The sequence below is a fragment of the Saimiri boliviensis genome, chromosome 7, assembly GCF_048565385.1.
Source record: "Saimiri boliviensis isolate mSaiBol1 chromosome 7, mSaiBol1.pri, whole genome shotgun sequence".
In the NCBI taxonomy this organism is placed as follows: Eukaryota; Metazoa; Chordata; class Mammalia; order Primates; family Cebidae; genus Saimiri; species Saimiri boliviensis.
The window spans coordinates 22812245-22838488 of NC_133455.1; the positions used below are offsets into that span (position 1 = coordinate 22812245).

General features: G+C 45.6%; 1 protein-coding gene across 1 annotated transcript; it reads left to right on the forward strand.

Annotated features, from left to right (window-relative positions):
• Positions 1-898: 898 nt before the first annotated feature.
• On the forward strand, positions 899-26182 carry ANAPC7 (anaphase promoting complex subunit 7). The gene is made up of 11 exons (XM_003932252.4): positions 899-1113; positions 6731-6917; positions 7682-7801; positions 11510-11621; positions 12549-12702; positions 13760-13902; positions 16214-16331; positions 17664-17860; positions 21960-22184; positions 23456-23606; positions 25335-26182. The coding sequence occupies exons 1-11, from the start codon at positions 1013-1015 to the stop codon at positions 25522-25524; spliced, it is 1698 nt and encodes a 565-aa protein (XP_003932301.3). The 5' UTR covers positions 899-1012; the 3' UTR covers positions 25525-26182.
• Positions 26183-26244: the final 62 nt, after the last annotated feature.

Here is a 26244-nt window from a genome sequence, read left to right on the forward strand (position 1 = left end):
TCATAGCATTTCTTTGCATCTGTTACTGTAAAAATCAAAGGAAAACAAAATATAGACCAAAACGCCTGTCTCCTTCAAGAAAGGAGCGACAGGCTGTGTCTGAGAGGGTGATTGTGCAGAGTATTCGGACTTTGCCTCATTCGCTCAGTTACCTTCTTGGTCCCTGGATACGCTTGAGTTTGCGATGCAACATATTTAACCACACTCGATGTGATTTCAAGTCAACCATTTAACAACCTGAGCAACAAATTTAAGCAGGCAGTTTCTTCCCCTATGATAAGGGAAAGTCAACTTCGACTTTATGGATTGGCTTGTGAACATCCAACAACTCGTGTGAAACTTTTGTAAAACGTTAACTGTGCCAGACACATGCTGGTTTATAGGGTTATCAGCTCATTCCTGGATCCAGCCTTTATTTCCACGGATCCAGGGAGTCATTTCACAGGGTACAATATGCCCCTCGAACCACGGAGTTCATCCTAGGCGACAAGCCTGATTCTGATACAAAACATCTGAGGATGGGCGCGGCGGCCAGCCTGGTGCGCATGCGCAACTGTAAAAGCCGTTAGGTCTGTCCCCGGCGCCCGATTAGAATATTTCATTCCAGTTGGAGCGTTTTTTCCTCACCCTTAATATATTTCTGGTACATGCCCACAGATTTTAACTCCTGAGAGGCACAAGTTCCTCTCGGACGCATTCAAATTGACCGAGTAGTCTTATAAGGTGCCTTTTGCCTCATTGTAAATCCTCAGTAAAGTTTGCAGTTTAGGATGTGACGTAATTTTTACGTAAAACTAACAACTCATTCCACCTGGAAGGAACCACGACGGGAGTAGAAATCCGAGTTTCTTTTTATCCGGGCACTTCAGTAGTTACCTCTGACTTGGGGGAGGTGCCGCGTGTGGACCCGATGGACCCCGGCGACGCCGCCATTTTGAAGTTTTCCCTAAGGATCCTCTACCGGCTTTTCTAGTCATTGCTGCCGCCGCTGCCCGCGGCCTTGCAGGGCAGGATGAATGTGATAGACCACGTGCGGGACATGGCGGCCGCGGGGCTGCACTCCAACGTGCGGCTCCTCAGCAGCTTGTTACTTACAATGAGTAATAACAACCCGTGAGTTGAGGCGGGGAGCGGCCTGGGGCAGAGGAGAAAGCGGCGGCGGTCTGGGAGCGCGGGCTGAGGGCGCGTGGGAACAGGCGGGCAGGAGCCGCCGCCGGCGCCTGCGGAGGCTCCGGGGTCAGCGAGGGCCTCGTGGAGCGGAGCCGACTTCGGAGCGCAAGTTGAGTTCACTGGGTGCCGGCGCTTGTGCGGGGCCCCGGCGTCAGCTCTCCGCGGGGAGGTTGGCGAGCGGCGGCTTTGAGAAATGGAAGGCGGAGGCTCAGAGGACGACCCTGGCGAGGGTTTCCTGAGGCACCTGTCGCGGGGCAGCGCGACTGTCAAATCGCTAGGCTGAATCCTCCCCTCTTGGTTCCTTCCCGAAGAACGTTTTTCCCCGTTGCAGCTCAGGGACCCAGCCTCCTGGTTTTGATGTCCTAGCCCCGCATCTGATCCTGGTACCCCCCCGTTAAGTGTATCGGGAGGATCCACTTTCTCGCCTTGGGAAAACCCTGAAAACGGGACTTGGTGCGGTGGCTCACGCCTCTAATCCCAGTACTTTGGGAGGCCGAGGCGGGAGGATCGCTTGAGCACAGGAGTTCAAGACCAGCCTGGGCAACATAGGGAGATCCTGCCTCTACGAAAAATAAAAATTAAACAATTAGCCGGATGTGGTGCGCGTCTGCGGTCCCAGCCTCAGGAGTCTGAGGCAGGAGGATCGCTGGAGCCCCGGAAGTCGAGGCTGCAGTGAACTGTGATGGCATCACTGCTCTCTAGCGTGGGGAACACAACGACAGCCTGTCTTAATAAAAGGAAACGGGACTGGGCGCGGGGGCTCATCCCAGCACTTTGGGAGGCCAAGAATCATGAGGTCGGGAATTCGAGACCAGCCTGGCCAATATGGTGAAAACCGTCTCTACTAAAAAAAATACAAAAAATTAGCCAAGTGTGGTGGTGGGCGCCTGTAATCCCACCTACTCGGGAGGCTGAGGCAGGAAAATCGCTTTAACCCAGGAGGCGGAGTTTGCAGTGAGCCGAGATAGTGCCACTGCACTCCGGCCTGGACGACAAGAACAAGATTTGTGTCAAAAGAAACAAAGTGACGGGAGACTCCTTTGATGGGTGGGCACGGCACCTTTGTATCCGTGAAGCACGGGGCTGATTCCAGCCTCTGCATGTCCATCCTCTGCTTAAAATCCTTTATTACACACATGAAAATTCTTTCCCGTGACCTCTGAAGGCAAACATCTGCCCTCTGCTCTCTGCGACTTCATCTCATTACTCTGTTCACTGTTCTCCAGCCTCCCTGGCTATTCTATTTTGTTTTTATTTATTTTTAGTTTTTTAGACGGATTCCCGATCTGTCGGTTGGAGTGCAGTGAGGCGATCTCAGCTTACTGCAGCCTCTGCCTCCCGCAGCCTCTGCCTCCCAGGTTCATGTGATTCTGCGTCAGCCTCCGGAGTAGCTGGGACTACAAGCCAGCGCCACCATGCCCAGCTTGTTTTTGTAATTTTAGGAGAGATGGGGGTTCTCCATGTTGGTCAGGCTGTTCTCAAACTCCTGACTTCAAGTGATCCGCCCACTTCGGCCTCCCAAAGTGCTTGCATTACAGGCGTGAGCCACCGAGCCTGGCCTCATTAGTGTGTTTTGTACCTCATTAGTGAGACCCATCATTTTGCCACCATCCACTTTGTGTTGACAGGAGCCCTGGTCTCGGTCAGCCTTCTGTGTTTATCCTGAGCCTTTCACTTGGTTCTGAGTGATTTGTCAAAGTATACAGTTGCCATGTTACTCTTAGTAGGCCTAAGTTACTCTTAGTTGTCAAAAGATGTTACAGGATAGTTTGAAACAGTTTAATTCTCTGGCTAGACTAAGTTTAGCCCATGCTTTTTCATATTAGGTTAGATTGGCAGTTTCCTAGTTTCAGGACATGTTTAAGTTCTGACCTTCTTAATTTATACTTTAAAATTTCTTGTGGAATAGGCAGTAGACACTTAAATTCAAACAGCGGAGAAGGGGCATGCAGATCAGAATCTTTCCCTGAGTCTTGAGTCTTGAACCTCTCCCCACCATTTCCTTTCTCCAGAGGCAATAACTTTTTTTTTTTTTGAGACGGAATTTCGCTCTCGTTACCCAGGCTGGAGTGCAATGGCGTGATCTCAGCTCACCGCAACCTCCGCCTCCTGGGCTCAGGCAATTCTCCTGCCTCAGCCTCCTGAGTAGCTGGGATTACAGGCACGCGCCACCACGCCCAGCTAGTTTTTTGTATTTTTTAGTAGAGACGGGGTTTCACCATGTTGACCAGGATGGTCTCGATCTCTCGACCTCGTGATCCACCCGCCTCGGCCTCCCAAAGTGCTGGGATTACAGGCTTGAGCCACCGCGCCCGGCCTACTTTTTTTTTTTTTTGAGGCAGAGTCTCGCTGTGTCACCAGACGCCAGGCCGGAATGCAGTGGTGCGATCTCACTGCAACCTCTGCCTCCCAGGTTCAAGCAGTTCTTCTGTCTCAGCCTCCCGAGTAGCTGGGACTACAGGTGTGCACCACCACACCCAGCTAATTTTTGTATTTTTTAGTAGATACAGGGTTTCACCATGGTCTCGATCTCTTGACCTTGTGATCCGCCTGCGTCGGCCTCCCAAAGTGCTGGGATTACGGACGTGCGCCACCATGCCCGGCCAGTGCCTGTATTTTTTTTAAGAGACAGGATTTCACTCTGTTGACCAGACTCTAGGCTCAAGCAATCTTCCCACCTCAGCGTCCTGAAGTGTTAGGGTTACAGGTGTGAGCCACTGTGACTAGCACAGTGGAGAAATTAACTATCTACAGAATTATTTGACTTACTCTGTTCTTTCATTATAAGCAGCTATAGTTTTTACTTGTCAAAGAAAGTAAACTTCAGCCAGGTGCGATGGCTCACACCTATAACCCCAGCACTTTAGGAGGCCGAAGCAGGTGGATCATGAGGTCAAGAGAAATTAGCCAACCGTGGTGGCACACACCTATATTCGCAGCTACTTGGGAGGCTGAGGCAGGGGAATTGTTTGAACCCCGGAGTCGGAGGTTGTAGTGAGCCAAGATCATGCCACTGCACCTCAGCCTGGCGACAGAGTAAGACTCCGTCTCAAAAAAAAAAAAAAAGAAAAGAAAAGAAAAAAACAGTAAACTACTTTCTCTTATTTGGGAAGGAATGAGATTGGAATTGAAAATATGAGTTCCACATTAGGAATGGTGACCAACTTCTAGTCACTTCTAATTCTTTTTTTTTTTTTTTTTGAGACAGAGTTTCACTCTTGTTACCCAGGCTGGAGTGCAATGGCGCGATCTCGGCTCACCGCAACCTCCGCCTCCTGGGCTCAAGCAATTCTCCTGCCTCAGCCTCCTAAGCAGCTGGGATTACAGGCACGCGCCACCACGCCCAGCTAATTTTTTGCATTTTTAGTAGAGACGGGGTTTCACCATGTTGACCAGGATGGTCTCAATCTCTTGACCTCGTGATCCACCCGCCTCGGCCTCCCAAAGTGCTAGGATTACAGGCTTGAGCCACTGCGCCCGGCCTCACTTCTAATTCTTGACTAAATACTCAAGTTTTCAAGCATTGGTTCAGGCCGGGCACGGTGGCTCATGCCTGTAATCCTAGCACTTAGGGAGGCCAAGATGGGCAAATTGCCTGAGCTCAGGAGTTCGAGACCAGCCTGGGCAACATGGTGAAATCCCGTCTCTACTAAATACAAAAAAATCAGCTAGGCATTGTGGCGGGTTCCTGTAGTCCCAGCTACGCAGGAGGAGGCTGAAGCACGAGAATTGCTTGAACCTGGGACGCAAAGGTTGCAGTAAGCTGAGACCATGCCATTGCGCTCCTGCCCGGCCTGGGCAACAAAGTGAAACTCTGTCTCAAAAAAAAAAAAGAAAAGAAAAAAAAAATCGGTTCCTTTACACTGTCCTTAAATCCCTGAGACTCAAGGAGTTAAGAATTATTCTAGTGCTAGTGAAGTTTACTTTTATTTTTTTGAGACAGGCTTTTACTCCTCTTTGCTCAGGCTGGCGTGCAATGATGAGATCTCAACTCACTGCAACTTCTGCCTCCTGGGCTCAAGCAATTGTCCTGACTCAGCCTCCTAAGTAGCAGGGACTACAGGTGCATACCATCACGCCCAGCTAATTTTTGTATTGTATTTTCTTTTCTTTTTTTTTTTTTTGCGATGGAGTTTCACTCATCACCCAGGCTGAAGTGCAGTGGCATGATCTCGACTCACTGCAGCCTCCGCCTCCCGGATTTAAGTGATTCTCCTGCCTCAGCTTCCCAAGTAGCTGGGATTATAGGCACTTGCCACCATGCCTGGCTAATTTTTGTGTTTTTAGTAGAGATGGTGTTTCACCCTGTTGGCCAGGCTGGTCTCAAACTCCCAACCTTCAGTGATCTTCCTGCCTTGGCCTTCCAAAGTACTAGGATTACAGGGTCGAGCCACTGAGCTCAGCGTAAATATAACTTTTATCAAGGTTAATCTTCTTGCTATCCCATTGGCTTTCCCGTTCTCTCTCTCTCTCTCTCTCTCTCGCTCTCGCTCTCGCTCTCTCTCTCTCTTCTTTGACACAGAGTTTCGCTCTTGCTGGAGTGCAGTGGCACGCACAATCTTGGCTTACTGTACCCTCCACCTCCCAAGTTCAAGCAGTTCTCCTGCCTCAGCCTCCCGAGTAGCTGGGATTATAGCATGTGCTGCCACGCCTAGCTAATTTTGTATTTTTAATAGAGATGGGGTTTCACCAAGTTGATCAGGCTAGTTTCGATCTCTTGACCTCAACTTCCAAAATGCTGGGATTACAGGTGTGAGCCACTGCTCCTGGCCTCCCATTCTTTTTTTATAGTGGCATTTTCTTTAGTGTTTGAAGAGCTTTCGGGTTCTTTCAAAACTTCTTTCTGTGTAGCCTCTTCCTAAAAAGGATTCAAAGTGGTAAGGTTTCTCAATTCTTGATATGAGAGTGTAGATGGATATATAACAAACTTTTAAAAGGGCTTGGTAGTCGGGTGTGGTGGCTCATGCCTGTAATTCCAGTGCTTTGGGAGGCCGAGGCAGGCTGATCACTTGAGGTCCGGAGTTCCAAGACCAGCCTGGCCAACATGGCAAAATCCTGTCTCTACTCAAAAAAAAAGCCGAGCGTGGTGGTACGTGCCTGTAATCTCAGCTACTCAGGAGGCTGAGGCAGGAGAACAGCTTGAACTTGTTGAGTGGGGGTTGCAGTGGGCCAAGATTGTGCCACTGCACTCCAGTCTGGGTGACAGAGTAAGACCCCATTTCAAAAAAAAAAAAAGCGCAGAGGGCTTGGATTGAAGGGGAAGAAAAGATGTATTACATTTTCTCTGTGTACCTCCTACTGCATTTGATTCATAGGTATCATTGCTTTTATGTTAAGTAAAGAAAAATTGTGTTGAACAATAGATGTGTTTATCATATTAGCATAGATTTCAGCTTCCACCTTTCATGCCTCTTCAGGGACTAGCACTTGAGGTACATTGACTCTTTTGTAAGCTGTCATTATACAAGGCTTTGTGCTAGGCTTATGTAGACGCTAACAGTGTTGCTTCTAAAATTTCAAAATAACCCATGTAGGGGATATACTTTCTTTGTTTTTCTAGTGAATTATTCTCCCCATCTCAGAAGTACCAGCTTTTGGTGTATCATGCAGATTCTCTCTTTCATGATAAGGAATATCGGAATGCTGTGAGTAAGTATACCATGGCTTTACAGCAGAAAAAAGCCCTAAGTAAAACTTCAAAAGTGAGACCTTCAACTGGAAATTCTGCCTCTACTCCACAAAGTCAGGTAATTGAAGATAAGATTGTGTGATTTTTTTTTTTTTTTTTTTTTTGAGAACGGCTCAGAGAATTTAGAATGGGGTCCCCAGGCCCCAGTATCTGGTCTCTTAGGAACCAGGCTGCACAGCAGGAGGTGGGTGAAGGGCTAGCAAGTATTACTGCCTGAGCTCTGCCTCCTGTCAGATTAGCTGTGGCATTAGATTCTCATAGGAACACAAACCCTATTGTAAACTAGGCATGCAAAGATCTAGTATGTGTGTTCCTTATGATAATCTGACCAATGCCTGATGATCTGAGGTGGAACAGTTTCATCCTGAAACCATCGCCTTGTCCCCCATCTGTGGAAAACTTGTCTTCCACGAGACTGATCCCTGGTGCCAAAAAGGTTGGGATCCACTGATTTAGATGATAGCTGTTTAAATGTAGATGAGACCAGGCACAGTGGCTCACACCTGTAGTCTGAGGTGGTAGGACTTGAGGTCAGTTTTTTTTCTTTTTGTAGAGACCCCTGTCTCTACAAAACTGGGCATGGTGGCACACACCTGTAGTTGTCCAGCTACTCAGGAGGCCAAGGTAGGAGGATCGCTTGAGACTAGGAGGTCAAGGCTACAGTAAATCATGTTTGCACCATTGCACTGCAGCCTAGCTGACAGAGCGAGACCCTGTCTCAAAAAACAGTTGCTGGGTCATATGATAACTATGTTTAATGTTTTGAAGAACTGTCATACTGTTGGAATAATGTTTCAGAAAGATGTTTTCATTGTCTCTTAGTGTCTTCCATCTGAAATTGAAGTGAAATACAAAATGGCTGAATGTTATACAATGCTAAAACAAGATAAAGATGCCATTGCTATACTTGATGGGATCCCTTCAAGACAAAGAACTCCAAAAGTAAGTTGAATGTTTATGTGTTTTTTTCCTCAGCCCTCCTAACCCTGCTCCCTCCGTGTTTTCTCATATATGTAGGAATCCATCTGAACATTTTACCCATGACTCTTAATTCTCATTTTCTTCCTCTGTTCATGGAGTAGAGGTGGGGGTTCAGAGAGAAATGAATGACTTTTCTATGATACCCTGAAAATTCAGCTGATGAAAATGATAGCTGGAGAATACTACAAATGCTTATTCTTTTTTTATATATATTTAATATTTTGTGAGAAAGAGTCTCACTGTCACCCAGGCTAGAGTGCATTGGTGTGATCCTGGCCCACTGCAACTTCAACCTCCCAGGCTTAAGCAGTCCTCCCACCTCAGTCTCTTAAATAGCTGGTATTACAATTGTATACTGCCACACCCAGCTAATTTTCTTCTATTCATTTTTTTTTTGAGACGGAGTTTCGCTCTTGTTACCCAGGCTGGAGTGCAATGGCGCGATCTTGGCTCACCGCAACCTCCGCCTCCTGGGTTCAGGCAATTCTTCTGCCTCAGCCTCCTGAGTAGCTGGGATTACAGGCACGCACCACCATGCCCAGCTAATTTTTTGTATTTTTAGTAGAGACGGGGTTTCACCATGTTGACCAGGTTGGTCTTGATCTCTCGACCTCGTGATCCACCCGCCTCGGCCTCCCAAAGTGCTGGGATTACAGGCTTGAGCCACCGCGCCCGGCCTTATTCATTTTTTTGAGACGGAGTCTTGCTCCGTCACCCAGACTGGAGTGCAGTGGCGCGATCTTGGCTCACTGCAACCTCCGCCTCCTGTGTTTAAGTGATTCTCCTGCCTCAGCCTCCCAAGTAGCTAGGATTACAGGTGTGTGCCAGCACGTCCAGCTAATTTTTGTATTTCTATTTAGTAGAGATGGAGTTTCACCATGTTGCCCAGGTTGGTCTTGAACACCTGACCTCATGATCCTCCCACTTCAGCCTCCCAAAGTGCTGGGATTAGAGGTGTGAGCCACCACACCCAGCCGTGATGTTTTTTTTTTTTTTGACCTCGTGGTCCACCCACCTCAGCCTCCCAAAGTGCTGGGATTACAGGCTTGAGCCACTGCACCCGGCTGCCGTGATGTTCTTAAATGAGGATCTGTTTTAAAAATAACTGATTCTTTTCTCTTTTATCTTTTCCCCCTCTCTTCCCCTCCCCTGCCCTCTCCTCCTCTTCTTCCTTTCTTTCTTAGAGTCTCGCTCTATTGCTAGGCTGGAGTGCACTGGCACAGTCTCCGCTCACCGTAACCTCCGCCTCCTGGGTTCAATCGATTCTCTTGCCTCAGCCTCCCAAGTAGCTGGGACTACAGGAGTGCGCCACCATGCCCAGCTAATTTTTTTGTATTTTTAGTAGAGATGGGATTTCCCCATATTGGCCAGGATGGTCTTGACCTCCTGACGTCATGATCCGCCTGCCTCAGCCTTCCAAAGTGCTGGATTACAAGCATGAACAACCGCTCCCAGCCTGACTTTTTCATTAGGTATTACTAAAAACTCATTCTTTTAAAGTGACGGTCAAGTAGCTTAAAGGAAATGTTCATATTTGTTGAGACAGATGGTCTGTCAGTCATAGTTTGTTAATATAACCAGCAGTTGGCTGGGCACGGTGGCTCACACCTGTAATCCCAGCACTTTGGGAGGCCAAGGCGGGTGGATCACAAGGTCAGGAGTTTGAGACCAGCCTGACCAACATGGTGAAAACCCGTCTTTACTGCAAATACAAAAATTATCTGGGCATGGTGGTGCATGCCCATAATCCCAGCTACTCAGGAGGCTGAGACAGGACAATCACTTGAACCTGGGAGGCAGAGGTTGCAGTGAGCTGAGATTATGCCACTGCACTCCAGCCTGGGCCACAGAGCAAGACTCCATCTCAAATATATATGTACCTCCAGCAGTCAAGAAAGGATCCTAAATTTAACTTTTTATTCTTTACAAGTATTGACATCAATCCTGGAGTTCTCCTTTAAGAACTTTTCTTTGCATTTTCAAATTAGCCTAATATGGAAAACCTGAGGCCTAGTAAAAAGTAGTTTTGCCGGGCGTGGTGGCTCAAGCCTGTAATCCCAGCACTTTGGGAGGCCGAGGCGGGTGGATCACGAGGTCAACAGGTCGAGACCATCCAGGTCAACATGGTGAAACCCTGTCTCTACTAAAAATACAAAAAATTAGCTGGGCATGGTGGCACATGCCTGTAATCCCAGCTACTCAGGAGGCTGAGGCAGGAGAATTGCCTGAACCCAGGAGGCGGAGGTTGCGGTGAGCCGAGATCGCGCCATTGCACTCCAGCCTGGGTAACAAGAGCGAAACTCCGTCTCAAAAAAAAAAAAAAAGTTTTATTTTTAGTATTTCATTATTCCATTGTTTGAATTATGGTATATTAGATTGTTTTATATAATGTAGCTCTATAATTGGAACAGATGTTCTTTATCTTCAGAGTCACTCTTTCTTGTAAATATCTGGCATACCAAGCCGCAGATAATTGAAGACATTGGGGTTGACTTTTTTTCTTTTGTGCCCTCACATTGACTGCTTTCTTAGTTAATAATCTAGCAAATACTGTCGTGTTTAGAACCTACTAATTTTGCCAGGTGCAGTGGCTCACACCTGTAATCCCAGCACTTTGGGAGGCCTAGGCAGGCAGATCACCTGAGGTCAGGAGTTCAAGACCAGCCTAGCCAATATGGTGAAACCCTGTCTCTACTAAAAATCCAAAAAAAAAATTATCTGGGCTTATTAGCGCACGCCTGTAATTCCAGCTACTCAGGAGACTGAGGGAAGAAGATCTCTTGAACCCAGGAGGCAGAGGTTGCAGTGAGCTGAGATGGTGCCATTGCACTCCAGCCTAGGTGAAAAGAGCAAAATTCTGTCTCAAAAAAAAAAAAAAAAATCTAATTTTAAAGTGGAATATTGTGTTTCTCTCTGTACTATTAGGAAGGTCTTTTATCACTTTCCTATAACTTCTGCATTCTTTGGAACTTTTAGATTTTCTCAGATTTTCTCAGTTACATGTTAGGTAGGATTATTTTTATTTAGCTTTACCAAGTTACATATTTAAATTATGCCAAAATGCAGCTGTCCGCACTCATTGGATTTAAATAGTATAGCCGTTTTCGTAGCATTACTTTAGTTAGTTAGTACCTAGGGGGCAAAGCCTTAAGTGTTAGAAAGGCTAGAGTCCAGACACAAGTCAAATTCTCAGAGAAAAGCCCAGTATTACACTGCTTTATCTGTCCTTCTGTATCATTTCCTTTTACGGGAAAACTCATTTGATCCTTCTTAACTAGCTGTGTCAAGAGTTTCTAACTTTCTTATGTGAGGTAGTTCATCTTCTGTTTTAAGTTCAAGAAAGAATGGAGTTAACTAGCATTCTGTACCATTTCCTAAAGAATGTTACTCCTGTTTCCAGAGGCAGCATCTTTTGTCCCGATATTACTGGGCCTTGTGGGAAAGTAATTTGACTTTCCTCTTAGGGATCGGAGGTACTAGGGAAAGCAAGGGTAGTGATTTCTTCTTTCTTCTGAAAAATGGGGTCAGTCTCCCTTTATTTGCACAGGGTTGTGGGTAGATTTTCCAGTAAAAAGTAGTAGCTGGTATAATGAAAATTAGGACTTCTTTGTGAGAGATTTTCTTTGCAGTATACACTTACTTTACTATCTGTTGTTTGTGTTTATACAGATAAACATGATGCTGGCAAACCTGTACAAGAAGGCTGGTCAGGAGCGCCCTTCAGTCACCAGCTATAAGGAGGTGCTGAGGCAGTGCCCGTTAGCCCTTGATGCCATTCTAGGTAGAGATATTTTCTGCCTGTTTTCATGGCATGTTTACTGTCAAAGATAGTAGTTCTCAAAGTTGGCTGTATGTTAGAATAACTTTATTTTTTAAAGTTCCCCTCCAAAAAAAAAAAAAAAAAAAAATACAAAAAGGGCCGGGCCCTGTGGCTCAAGCCTGTAATCCCAGCACTTTGGGAGGCCGAGGCGGGTGCATCACGAGGTCAAGAGATCGAGACCATCCTGGTCAACATGGTGAAACCCCGTCTCTACTAAAAATACAAAAAGTCAGCTGGGCATGGTGGCGCGTGCCTGTAATCCCATCTACTCAGGAGGCTGAGGCAGGAGAATTGCCTGAACCCAGGAGGCGGAGGTTGCGGTGAGCCGAAATCGCGCCATTGCACTCCAGCCTGGGTAACAAGAGCGAAACTCCGTCTCAAAAAAAAAAAAAAGTTCCCATCCAGAGAGTGATTTAATAGGGTTTCTATTGTCACATATTCAATCAAGAAATACTTAATTATGGTTTTTGGCTGGGCACGGTGGCTCACGCCTGCAGTCCTAGCACTTTGGGAGGCTGAGGTGGGTGATTGCCTGAGCTCAGGAGTTCGAGACCCTCTCTCCACTAAAATACAAAAATTAGCTGGGCGTAGTGGGGTTCACCTGTAGTCCAGCTACTTGGGAGGCCGAGGCATGAGTATCACTGGAACCCTAGAGGTGGAGGCTGCAGTGAGCTGAGATCATACCACTGCATTCCAGCCTGAGGGGACACAAGCAAGACTGTCTCAAAAAGAAAAGAAACACTAAATGATGGTTTTTCTGTCATGCATGTCACTTAGAATAGGGAAGCAGTTGCCTTTTAGCCGAGGGAAAATGTAGCCCAGTGCTCCTTGCATATGGAAGAGAGATATTGTGCCTTACCTTGTTTCTCCTGCTTTCTGTTGGTTTAGGCTTGCTGTCCCTTTCTGTAAAAGGGGCAGAGGTGGCATCCATGACAATGAATGTGATCCAAACCGTGCCTAACTTGGACTGGCTCTCTGTGTGGATAAAAGCATACGCTTTTGTGCATACCGGTGACAACTCAAGAGCAATCAATACCATCTGGTGAGAGCCATAAAGTTAATTCAGTGTTTTTGAGGCCCTGTCCTTGTCTAGAAGTCTGATGTATCTGAAGGAGCAAAAAGAAAAATGAGATGCTTCTCTCTTGTTGCTGCAACCAGTCTCTGGGCTATGTTAGTCTTTTATACTGAATGGTCCCAAATGTAATCATGTTATTATATCTGTTGGGGACCAGTAAAAATGTAAATCTGACTGAGTTTAGTTCTGCACTTGCACAAGTAGTAACCCTTGCAAAGTAAAGCAGGCTACCTTGGTGTATCATTCTTTTTTTTGAGACCAGATCGCTCTCTCTCTCTCTCACCCAGGCTGGAGTGCAGTGGTGCAGTCACAGCTCAGTGTACCCTTGACCTGTCGATCTTCTGGGCTCAGACCACCCTCCTGCTCAGCCTTCTGAGTAGCTGGGACTACAGGCGCATGCCACCACACCCAGCTAATTTTTGTATTTTTTTATAGAGATGGGGTTTTCACCATGTTGCCTAAGCTGGTCTTGAATTCCTGGGCTCAAGTGATCCTTCCACCTGGGCCTCCCAAAGTGCTGGGATTATAGGCATGAACCACCACGCCTGGCATTAGTGTGTCATTCTTTAACCTGGAAGAAAATCATTTTGTACTCCCCAGAAGCATAGTTTATTGCAGCATCTAACTTGACTTGTCTTCTTAGGACTGGGGATTCTCTTTCTGTTCAGCTAAAGTTCAAGAACAAGAAGAGGCTTTGGTTTTTGTTATGCAAAGTCATTTAGTTGAGTAATAAGTAGCTGTCAGCTGTGAATGACATTACCTTTAACACCATGTAGTGTATGTTGTGTTCTGAACAACTGCAACCAGAAGATTGCTTGTTGGTACTGAGTTCTGCTTTATTCTGTTTTTGCTATCCTGTCCTATGTAACTTTTTTTTAAAGTTATAAGCTTAAAGTTTTTATTAAAAAGAATTTTATATTTATACAAAAGAAAATAGTATCTGGATGACCAATCATCCAGATTCAACAACCTAAGAGGATTTATAATAGATTTAAAGGTTCAGTGTTTAATAAATATCTTAAAGTTCACTAGAGAAAAAATCCTTATTGCGAGATAACGTGGACCTACTGGGAAGCTTAGCAGATCTGTACTTCAGAGCTGGAGACAATAAAAACTCTGTCCTCAAGTTTGAACAGGCACAGATGTTGGATCCTTACCTGATAAAAGGTAAGTTATTTTTGGGACAGGAAAGCAGTGGCTGTTGTGGGGTGGGAGGGATTGGAGATAATAGGGAGAAAATGCAGCATGAACTCTTGATACCAAGTTTCATAGACATAGTTTATAAAACTTATTACAGTAGCCTTTTACTTTTTTTAGGTCTTGACACATGTCTCTAACACTTAGGTAATTCCATTTGAACAGTTATTTGTGCTTGAATTCAAGTGTCTTCTCCCCACAGATCATTATTTGGCTTTTTTTCTTTTGAGGGGGTCATAGCTCTTCCTTATGACTTATAAATTTATGATGTGCTTGACTGAGAATTTGGATGGCATCCCTAAAACCATAATATCCTTTTAGGGAATTTTCTTTTACCCTGTCCTTAGTATAATTAAAAAGGAATAAGTGTACAGATGTTTAAGAAAGGGATAAGGAGTAATTAGGAGTGAACAGCAGAAACATCATTGATTTTAAAGACGTTAGCAGTGAAGGGTAATCTTCACAGGGACGTCCAAGAGATGGCAATTGGGACACTGGCAGTGAGTGCTCAGGAATAGTGGGAAATAAAGTCAGATAGATAGGCTATCTATTTATAAAGACCCAAAAAAGGCCATCAGAAAAATAGGGCCTTTTAACAATAAACAGTCTTGTGAGCTTCTTAACCCAGGGGAATGGTGGAGCTAGAAGGAGCCATCCCAAGCATTTAGATGAGGAAGCAGATCTAGAAAGATGGATTTGTTTGCACAAGATTTCCCTCTTCCTAGTGCTTATTCCTCTTCTCCAAGCTGCCTGCACCCATGGTGAAAACGGTGTTTTAGAAATACCAGTCTGGCAGCAGCTGGCAGCTTAAATGAGAATGGCAGCTAAGAATCTCAGATCCAGGCCCAGGGGCCAGCAGGAACATTGCAGTAGTCTAGGTTTGAGAGGAGTTTTCATGGGAATCTGAAGGAATAGCAAGGGATGAAAGAGAATGGTGGCAAGAGATGGGTGACTGAGCATAGGGCCCTTTTTTTTTTTTTTTTTTTTTTTTTAAAATAAAGAGTTGGGGTTTCACCATGTTGGCCAAGCTGGTCTTGAACTCCTGGCCTCCAGTGATCCACCCACCTCGACCTCCTAAAGTGTTGGGATTACAGGCATGAGCCACCACGACCGGCCTACATAGGGCTCTTTTTATAGAATGTGGGTAAGAATAAAGCGGGGGCTGGGGAGAGGCAGTGAGGTGTTTGTTTGTTTGTTTGTTTGTTTTTTGAGATGGAATTTCACTCTTGTTAACCAGGTGGGAGTGCAATGGCACAGTCTCAGCTTACTGCAACCTCTGCCTCCTGGGTTCAAGTGACTCTTCCACCTCAGCCTCCCAAGTAGCTGGGATTACAAGCACTCACCACCATGCCTGACTAATTTTTGTATTTTTTGGAAGAGACGAGGTTTCACCATGTTAGCTAGGCTGGTCCAGAACTCCTGACCTTAGGTGATCCACCCACCTCAGCCTCTGTAAGTGCTGGGATGACAGATGTAAACCACCGTGCCCAGCCTGATCTTTAATGAACTGCATTCTGGATAGCACTACAAGCTGTTTTCTGGAGCAGGCCAACTTTTTCTGTGACTGGTTGACTTTTCAGCAGCATACTAAGTATGTATTTCTGATGGCCTAGAGCTCTTGGAAGAGAGACCTTACTTGATGCCTTTTTTGGGCCTTCTGGTTGGATTTGGGTAGCTGTATGTCATGCCACAGGATAGAGGGACAAATAGTTCCTGAAAATTGGAGGCTTTCAAATTGTGAGATAGGTTTTTCTGCTCCTTTGGTTTTTGTTTTTGTTGTTTGAGACAGGGTCTTGTTTCATCACTCAGGCTGGAGTGGCACAAACCACTCGCTGAAGCCTTGACCTCCTGGGCTCAAGCAATCCTCCTGCCTTAGCCTCTTCAAAAGCCGGGACCACAGGCGTGTCCACAGTGCTTGACTAATTTTTAAAAATTTTTGTAGAGACAGGGTCTCACCACATTGCCCAGGCTGGTCTTGAACTCCTGGGCCCAGGTGATCCTCCTGCCTCTGCCATCCAATGTGCCAGGATTACAGGTGTGAGCCACCATGCCCAGCTGGGTTTTGCTTTTTAATAGTCACTTTGGAAAAAGAAAAAAAAATTAGTCAACTTTGTAGGAAATTGGAAATAGTAGTGGGAGGAGCCTGTGATAGTGGAAAGGGCTTAGCCCCTGTGGGAGCTGGGGCCTCAGCATGGGGTCTGATGTTGGGTGCTACTCCTATATGTGAGACTCCTGCTGCTCTGCTTAAAACACCTCTTCTCACTGTGTCCTTCCTTTCTAGGAATGGATGTATATGGCTACCTCCTGGCACGAGAAGGGCGGCTGGAGGATGTGGAGAACCTTGGATGCCGCCTTTTCAATATCTCTGATCAGCATGCAGAACCGTGGGTGGTCTCTGGGTATGGTTATGCATTTCCCTCTCTCCCTAGTTGTCAGTAGATTAAGAGAAGTGGTTCCTCATGAAGAGAATGTAAGTTGAAAGCGCAAGTTTAAGAGATAATCACCTGGCCTGGCACGGTGGCTCATGGCTGTAATCCCAGCACTTTTGGAGGCTGAGACAGGTGGATCACTTGTGAGACCAGCCTGGCCATCATGGTGAAACTCCCATTTCTACTAAAAATACAAAAATTAGCCAGGCATGGTAGCACACCTCTGTAATCCCTGCTACTAGTGAGGCTGAGACAGGAGAATCGCTTCAAGCTGGGAGGCGGAGGTTGCAGTGAACCAAGATCGAGCCACTGCACGCCATGTGGGTGGCAGAGTGAGACTTTTTCTCAAAAATAATAAAATAAAAAGAGGTAATTACTTGAGTTCAGGAGTTTGAGACCAGCCTGGGCAACGTAGCAAGATTCTGTCTTTATGTATTTATATATATTATACATTTATATATTTATATATGTATATTATATACATATATGTGTATTTTTTTTAAAGGATAATCAGTCCTGGATTGAAATCATGATTTATGACTCTGGATGCATTATTTACCTATCTAGGTCTATATTCTCATTTGGAAAATTGGCTAATAACTTCTTCTAGGGTTAAGCATTAATTGAGTTGGTGAATGTATTGTGCTTGGTACTGGGCCATCAGTGATAGGACCAGAAGATGCTCCTTTGTTACTAACCTGGCTTTACAAATTCTCCAAATGCCTCTCTGCTAATAACTAGTATCCAGGTTGTAGGTTCTTTTCCATAATTTTTCCCTTCCATATTAAGATTTCCCCCTAAAAATAAATATTTAGTGGATGTTTTTGTTTTGCTTTTCCATTAATAGCCTAGGTTAAAACTGTAAGTGTGGGGCTGGGCTCAGTGACATATGCCTGTAATCCCAGCACCCCAACTGGGAGGTTGGGGTGGCAGATCATGAGGTAAGGAGTTCCAGAACAGCCTGGCCAACATGGTGAAACCCTGTCTCCACTAAAGATACAACAAATTAGCCAGGCATGGTGGCAGGTGCCTGTAGTCCCAGCTACTTGGGAGGCCGAGGCAGGAGAATCACTTGAACCTGGGAGGTGGAGGTTTGCAGTGAACTGAGATCGTGCCATTGCACTCCAGCCTGGGTGACAGGGTGAGACTCTGTCTCAAAAAAACAAACAAACAAAAACCACGGTAAATTTGGGTTTGGAATAAGGATTATGTACAGGGTCTTCAGTATGATTTTTGGGTGAAGTTTCTTTGTAGTCCTTTCTTGGATAACTTCTGGGTTTTGTTTTGTTTTGTTTTCTCCAGTTGTCACAGCTTCTATAGCAAACGCTACTCCCGGGCCCTCTATTTAGGAGCCAAGGCCATTCAGCTGAACAGTAATAGTGTTCAAGCTTTGCTACTTAAGGGAGCAGCACTTAGGAACATGGGCAGAGTCCAAGAAGCAATAATCCATTTTCGGGAGGCCATACGGCTCGCACCTTGTCGCTTAGATTGTTATGAAGGTAAGGTAAAGGTGAATGGCGTACATCTGTGGGTGTGGCAACGGCCCTCAGGTGGAAGGTTTCATTAGGCCAGCACTTCCCAAACTCTGTTAGAAGCATCTGGCGAAGCTTTTCAAAATCCTGATGTTGGGTATCTCCAGTGGAGATGGAAATATATGGTGTTGGGAATAGACATCAATATTTCTGAAGATACCCAGGTATTAGCAATGTGCAGACAAGTTTGGGAACCACTGCACTGGGCATTTTATATTTATTTAGGGCTTTCACTGGATTTGTCACCCCATACTTTCAGAATCAGTTTTTTCTCATTTTTTTTTTTCTTCTGGTTTTTGATGAGAGGATAGCTGGGATGGGATTATTGTTTTTGTACTCACACCCCGACTCCTACCCTCGCCCCCGCCCCCGCCCATTGTGGCATACTCCTTAATATGAATCTCTCTGTGTGAGGCACCATGCTAGATCACTTAGTTTACCTATTTTTATTATTTTTATTTTTATCTGAGATAGCGTCTTACTCTGTCGCCCAGGCTGGAGTGCAGTGGTTCAGTCTCAGCTTACTGCAAACTCTGCCTCCTGGGTTTAAACGATTCTTCTGCCTCAGCCTCCCACGTAGCTGGGATCACAGGCGTGTGCCACCATGTCCAGCTAATTTTTGAATTTTTAGTAAAGATAGGGTTTTGCCATGTTGGCCAGGCTGGTCTCGAACTCCTGGCCTCAAGTGATCCACCTACCTCAGCCTCCTAAAGTGCCAGGATTACAGGCATGAGACATTGTGCATGCCCTGTTATGCTTATTCTTTTTTTTGTGGCCATCTTACCTTAGGCCAGAGATAGCACTCATAGGATAAGATAACTCCACGTTCATATGATAGTGTTGGCTGTGAGAATGGGTCTGTTCATTGTGACCTCCAGAGTGGGCATAATTGGGGTCAAACTGTTTTGTTATGTAATAGTTTAAGTTCATGTGAACTGACCCCTAGGAGTTCAAAGGAGCTGTGCCAGCTTCAGCAACATTTGGTGACTCAGTCACAGACATTAAAATAGATCTTACAAGATGCAGTTCCTCCAAAACATATTTTTGTAAGCATTTAAAAATAAACCCAGGAGTCTAGGAGTGATTTGCTCTTAACAGGAAGATAAGTTCAAATTTGAGAAATAAAATTTGGAAGTTGGAAGGGAGAGCAAATCTGCTTATATAGCCAGAGAGCTATGCCTTTGATGGAGTTGTTGGAGGAAAGAGGATTGTCTTTGTTCTTAAAGAAGCTCCAGCAAACCAAGCTCTGGTTTCAGATTAACTTCTGGATCTTGAAAGTGTAACTTCTCTTTCTTTCCAGCTGTTGTTATGCTAATTCCATGTACTGCATGCTTATTTCACTAGAGCTCAGGGATACAGTTGAATAGCCCCTCCTATAATATCTGGACACCAGATGTTTCCCAGTTGGCCATTGAGGCTTCTCAAGCTGCCATTTGGAGATTTGGCTCAGGGCAACCCTGGTTACACCCTTTAATGTTTCTTAGAGTTCCCATTTGGAGCTTCCTTTGCTGGTAGAGGTTTAGGTTAGGCAAGTGCATTCTGTTTTCTTCTGAAGTTCCGGTGGAGCTTTAGCAGAGAAGTAAAACTATTCAATAAGTAATTGCAAACAACTGTATTTGGAATCCAACATGTTGCCCTTAAGAGTTAGGTAATTGGCCGGGCGCGGTGGCTCAAGCCTGTAATCCCAGCACTTTGGGAGGCCGAGGCGGGTGGATCATAAGGTCGAGAGGTCGAGACCAACCTGGTCAACGTGGTGAAACCCCATCTCTACTAAAAATACAAAAAATTAGCTGGGCATGGTGGCACGTGCCTGTAATCCCAGCTACTCAGGAGGCTGAGGCAGGAGAATTGCCTGAGCCCAGGAGGCGGAGGTTGCGGTGAGCCGAGATCGCGCCATTGCACTCCAGCCTGGGTAACAAGAGCGAAACTCCGTCTCAAAAAAAAAAAAAAAAAAAGAGTTAGGTAATTGGCTGAGTGCGGTGGCTCATGCCTGTAATTCCAGCACATTGGAAGGCTGAGATGGCCAGATCACCTGAGGTCAGGAGTTTGAGACCAGCCTGGCTAACATGGTGAAACCCCATCTCCACTAAAAATAGAAAAAAAAAATTAGCCAGGCATGGTGGCACACGCATGTAGTCCCAGCTACTCAGGAGGCCAAGGCGGGAGAATCGCTTGAACCCAGGAGATGTAGGTTGCATTGAGCTGAGATGTCACCACTGCAATCCAGCCTGGGTGACAGAGCAAGACTCCGTTTCCAAAAAAAAAAAAAGTTAGGTAATTTCTGGTTAAGTAACCATAGTGTGTGGAAGGGTGTGCATGAATGTTATAAATGCTGCTAGGGTGGAGGAGTATGCAGAGAAAATCTGCCAAGGATTGTGTGGGTTTGGGGTTTAAGCTGTTTTTCTGTTTTGATGAGCACTTTGTGCCAAAAAGTTATTCCTCTGTTCTCCTCAACTTCTTGGCATGAAGAGTTGAGAGTTGACTCTTCTCAAGGTGGCCCCATAGGGCGTCTTGCTGTGGGTGTGGAAGGAGGCAAGGGCTGCCAGTGACAGTCTGTTGCATCTGATAAAGTACTGTTCATCTAGTTTAGGGAAGCCCTCAGCAAATGCCTTTTGAGACAGCTGTTATGTTTCAAATGAAAGAGTCTTTCTTACTAGATTGCTTGACAGTAAGTCCTATATTTTGTCGAACTGGACATTGAGTTTAAGACTCTGGGAGCCAGGTCAGGTATGGTGGCTCACGCCTGTAATCCTAGCACTTTCGGAGGCTGAGGTGAGTGAAGCAGTTCAAGACCAGCCTGATCAACATGGAGAAACCCCATCTCTACTAAAAGTAAAAAATTAGCCAGGTGTGGTGGTGCATACCTGTAATCCCAGCCACTAGGGAGGCTAAGGCAGGAGAATCACTTGAACCTGGGAGGCAGAGGTTGCGGTGAGCCGAGATCACGCCAGTGCACTACAGCTTGGGCAACAAGAGTGAAACTACATCTCAAAAAAAAAAAAGAAAAATTAAAATTATGCCAGGCATGGTGGCTTACGCCTGTAATCCCAGCACTTTGGGAGGCTGAGGCGGGTGGATCATGAGGTCAAGAGATCAAGACCATTCTGGCCAACATGGTGAAACCCCATCTCTACTAAAAATAGAAAAATTGCCAGGCGCGGTGGTGCGTGTCTATAGTCCCAGCTATTCGGGAGGCTGAGGCTGAAGGATCTCTTGAGTCCAGGAGTTCTGGGCTGTAGTGCGCTATGCCGATCAGGTGTCTGCACTAAGTTCAGCATCAATATGGTGACCTCCCAGGAGCGGGGGACCACCAGGTTGCCTAAGGAGGGGTGAACCGGCCGAGGTCGGAAATGGAACAGGTCAAAACTCCTGTGCTGATCAGTAGTGGGATCGCGCCTGTGAATAGCCACTACACTCCAGCCTGGGCAACATAGTGAGACCCTGTCTCTAAAAAAAAAAAAAGAAAAATTAGCCAGCCATGGTTGCCTGTGCCTGTAATCCCAGCTACTCAGGAGGCTGAGGCAGGAGAATCACTTGAACCGGGGAGGCAGAGGTTTCAGTGAGTCAAGGTCACACTCTGTCTCAAAATAAAAATCAAAAAAGATTCTAGGAGACTTCCCTCTTAAACCTAGGCCTACAAGTGACTGAATGCAGCTGGAGAATAACAGCTTGTTAAGAGGCAGCAAAACTTTAGGTTTTGTTGGAAACATCATCTCTCACTACTTTAATTTCTTGGCCATATGACAGACTAAACATTAGCATCGAATTTGTTCTTCCAGCGGTCAGATGGGGTGCTCACATGCTGTGAGTTCCTTACATGTGCTTGTTTCCTTCCCTAAACTGAAGGTGCCTTTGAAGGCAGTCTTTTTCCACATCCATCAAGTGCTCTGGAATAGCACTTCTTAGCTGTTCCATCAACACACTTGCCAGTCTGATCTCACCATCAGTTTCCCCTGGCCTGCCCTTTGAAGCTTTGAACGTTAGCAATTTGGACAGCTGTCAGAGTGGAAGCATGGGTTGGAATGGTAATGGCATTGAATGTCTTCATGTGTTTTACTTTTTTCAGGTCTCATAGAATGTTACTTAGCCTCCAACAGTATTCGAGAAGCAATGGTAATGGCTAACAACGTTTACAAAACTCTGGGAGCAAATGCACAGACCCTTACCCTTTTAGCCACTGTTTGTCTTGAAGACCCAGTGACACAGGAGAAAGCCAAAACGTTATTAGATAAAGCCCTGACCCAAAGGCCAGATTACATTAAGGCTGTGGTGAAAAAAGCAGAACTACTTAGTAAGTGTCTTATTTTCTGTCCTGTTCATCATTAATTTTAATAAAACCTGACCTCAGTTGGTCACCCTTGTCCCAGCTAGTTACAGATGACCAGACGTGTGTGCCTTTTGCAGCAGGTTTGAGCCTGCTTGGATTCGTTTATATTTAGTCCAACCAAATTTAGCTGGCTTAGACCTGCTTGGCTTGGCTTAAACCACCTATTAGTTGGTATCTCTTCAGCTCACTATTATCTGGTTTGATTGTCCTGAAGTAGTTTGAGCTGAATATAACCAACTGGTTTTAGCCAGTTTGAACTGTTCAGAGCCATCTGGATTATTTTGTGACTTCCTTTTTTTTTTTTTTTTTTTTTTTTTTTTTTTGAGACGGAGTTTCGCTCTTGTTACCCAGGCTGGAGTGCAATGGCACGATCTCGGCTCACCGCAACCTCCGCCTCCTCTCCTGCCTCAGCCTTCTGAGTAGCTGGGATTACAGGCACACGCCACTATGCCCAGCTAATATTTTGTATTTTTAGTAGAGACGGGGTTTCACCATGTTGACCAGGATGGTCTCGATCTCTTGACCTCGTGATCCACCTGTCTCGGCCTCCCAAAGTGCTGGGATTACAGGCTTGAGCCACCATGCCCGGCCGTGACTTCCCTTTTAGCCCTGTTTTTTTTCCAGTCCTGATTTATGATGAACTCATAATTTGGTTCATCAAATTTGGGTTAGCTGGCAAATAAAATGCAGTTTGACTTTTTAACGTTAAGAGCCCATTTAAAACATAATTCAAACTGCAAATTTCTTAAATAGGACCTCAGGTGTGTTTGTCCCTGGCTTTGCGTTGCACCAGTATTCTCTTGAGGATGTCTGCAAAGAGATTGTCACAATGATAGTTGTGGTTTTTTGTACATGACTTAAGATGAGAATATAGGTCAGGCACGGTGGCTCAAGCCTGTAATCCCAGCACTTAAGGAGGCCGAGGCGGGTGGATCACAAGGTCGAGAGATCGAGACCAACCTGATCAACACGGTGAAACCCCATCTCTACTAAAAATACAAAAAATTAGCTGGGCATGGCGGTGCGTGCCTGTAATCCCAGCAACTCAGGAGGCTGAGGCAGGAGAATTGCCTGAACCCAGGAGGCGGAGGTTGCGGTGAGCCGAGATCGCGCCATTGCACTCCAGCCTGGGTAACAAGAACGAAACTCCGTCTCAAAAAAAAAAAAAAAAAAAAAAAAGATTGTATTTTTAAAATGTTCATGTAGGACAGTGAGGATCTTTTTTATCCCCCCAGGTAGAGAACAGAAATACGAAGATGGAATTGCTTTGCTGAGGAACGCACTGGCTAATCAGAGCGACTGTGTCCTGCATCGGATCCTAGGAGATTTCCTTGTAGCTGTCAATGAGTATCAGGAGGCAATGGACCAGTATAGTATAGCACTAAGGTAGGCACTAGCCTCCCGTGGGGGAAGGCCACTGAGGAGGGTAGAGGAGGCAGTGAGCTGCGTCACAGGAGTTATGGAAACACATGCACAGTTTATGTCTATGGTTGAAAGCAGAATAATAATAGTAATGGTAGAAGAATTATTTGTGAATTCATGACTTCTAAAAAGTTTTTCTTAAAATATATTAACAACATTAAGGAACTGTTTCACTCATAACCATCCCACACCATTATAACATCTGTGTTCATTTGTATAGATCATCTTCTGTCCTTGCCCACACACATACATATTTTTATAGGGTTGTACCTAGTATATATTTTATATTATTCTTTTTCAAGTCAAAGTATTGTAAGTACTTTCCCATGTTTCTATCTACTGTAGTAGTTAAGAACTTGAAGTTTTGAATACTACTTTCACCACCTGTGATCTTGGGCAAGTTACTAACACATTTTCTTGTCTATATCTATCTACCTATTAGACATTAAATGATTGAATGAGGGTTAAATGGTCATAACATGTAAAGCTCTTAGCCCTGTGCCTGGTACATAGTAAATACTAAATAAATAGTGGTATTCTTACTGTTTAATACAGAAGTGGTTTATTTGAGGGTTGTCCGTGTGTGTGTAAGGTTATATGGTGAGGGGCTGTCTTTAATAGAGTCTGATCACATTCAGTTGTTCCGCACACAGTTGAGCACCACTAGCGTGCTTATCATCTCAGTGACCACTGGAGATGCTATGTTTTGGGAGCTGTCAGTCTCAGACATGCAGACTTACCATACCACATGCTAAGGTCTTTCACAGCAGTCTGTAGAAGGGAAGGTGCGAGTCCAGAGGGCAGGAGCCCTAGGTATGGGTGAGAGCTTCAGAGTATGGGTGTGGAAGGGTTCAGCAACTAGGAGACCAGGAGATACTACAGATCGGTCCGCATTTATGTTGGTAGAAACAGAATGCCAACGTGGGTTTTAGCTGCTTTTTAGAAACCCAAAAGCAAGTGAGAAAATAAAATACCAGACTTCCATTAGAGATGGAGTTTACTGGGGGTGGGACACCTGCTGGCTTGGGTGATGGTCACCAAGGCAAGATGAAAGATTGCTTAGGAGGCAAATAAATGAATATTATAGAAGCTCTGAACTTTGGGGGTGGGGGTGGCACATTTACTGACTCCCAGCTACTAAATGAATGCTCGGGTAGGGGTAGCCTTGGGTCCTGGGGTCTAACCTAGGTGTTTACAAATCTGTTCCATGGTACAGCATGATGTTTTTGGTTGGCCCCTGAAATGCTGATATATTTAATTACATCATAAGAACATGGAACACCTCTACTCAGAGAAATTCCTATTTTTTTGTAGCCCCATAGCTCAAAAACCCAACTTTCTGGGAATTACATTTGAATTTACCTGTTAATGTTTGTTTACCACATTTTCATTTGTGTTATCTAGTAGCCTCTAGCAGAATGCTAGGGGTAATAGGTATGAAAATATTTAAGAAATTTATAGAGAAAAACTCAAATTGAGAACTCTAAAAATTAGGAAAAGATTCCTTTTTGCACTTTTGGTGGTGGACTCCGTCAACCCAGCCTCGGAAGCCTGAGTTGTTTGGAGAGGCCAGGCTTTAGCACTTTCTCTGGGACTGTGTGGTCATTTCACTGCTGGGCCAGGGAGATGACGAATCAGCCAGCAAGAGCAAGGCAGAGATTCAGGCCTCTCCTTTGTTTTGTTGTCCCCTAGTTTGGACCCCAATGACCAGAAGTCTCTAGAGGGGATGCAGAAGATGGAGAAGGAGGAGAGTCCCACGGATGCCACTCAGGAGGAGGATGTGGACGACATGGAAGGGAGTGGGGAAGAAGGGGACCTGGAGGGCAGCGACAGTGAGGCGGCCCAGTGGGCTGACCAGGAGCAGTGGTTCGGCATGCAGTGAGGGGGGCGGCAGCTCCGTGGCCACACTGGCCTGCCCTGCTCTGAGCACTTCCGTGGACTGAAGGAACCGTAGGAGCCTGCTCTCAGGAGGACAATGATTCAGCATGTGATTGCAGCAGGGGTCTCTGCCCCCTTGCTCCCGATTCCTAGTTGTGACTTCATTTCTAAAACCAACCTTCCATGTATCTCCATCCTCCCCTGCTCCAGCCAGGGAGGACTGAGGGAGTGCCCCGAGACACACACACACATGTTGGGGCTTCTGGGCCAAGAGTACTTTTTATATAACTAATTTCTAAATCCAAAAGCTCAAGGAATAGACAGTGTTCTGTCAGTAATGTGGATGAGTTTGAAGGAGTGACCCACCATCCCAGCACAATAGTGTCACCTCCCAAGTCAGACAGCAGCACGATCTGGCCCTAGAGGGCTTCCTATTCCCAGAAGTCATTGTCCTGGGCTATCCAGACATCCCTAGTAATCTTGCTTCCTTCTGCAATGTTAGTAATGCCTTAAGCTGACAGTTGCTATTTTGCAGAACAGTTTTCCTCTTTGCTTAGCTGGTAACTTGCCTCTGAGCCTGGGCTGATTTGAGAAACAGGTGTGAGAGCATGAACAGAGGTGCACCTGGGGCAGTTCCCTAATAAAACTGGTTTGTACAGTCATGGTGTTGGGGTGATCAGAATGGAAGCCCTTTTTAAAATAGACTCTTAGTTTTTTTGTCTCT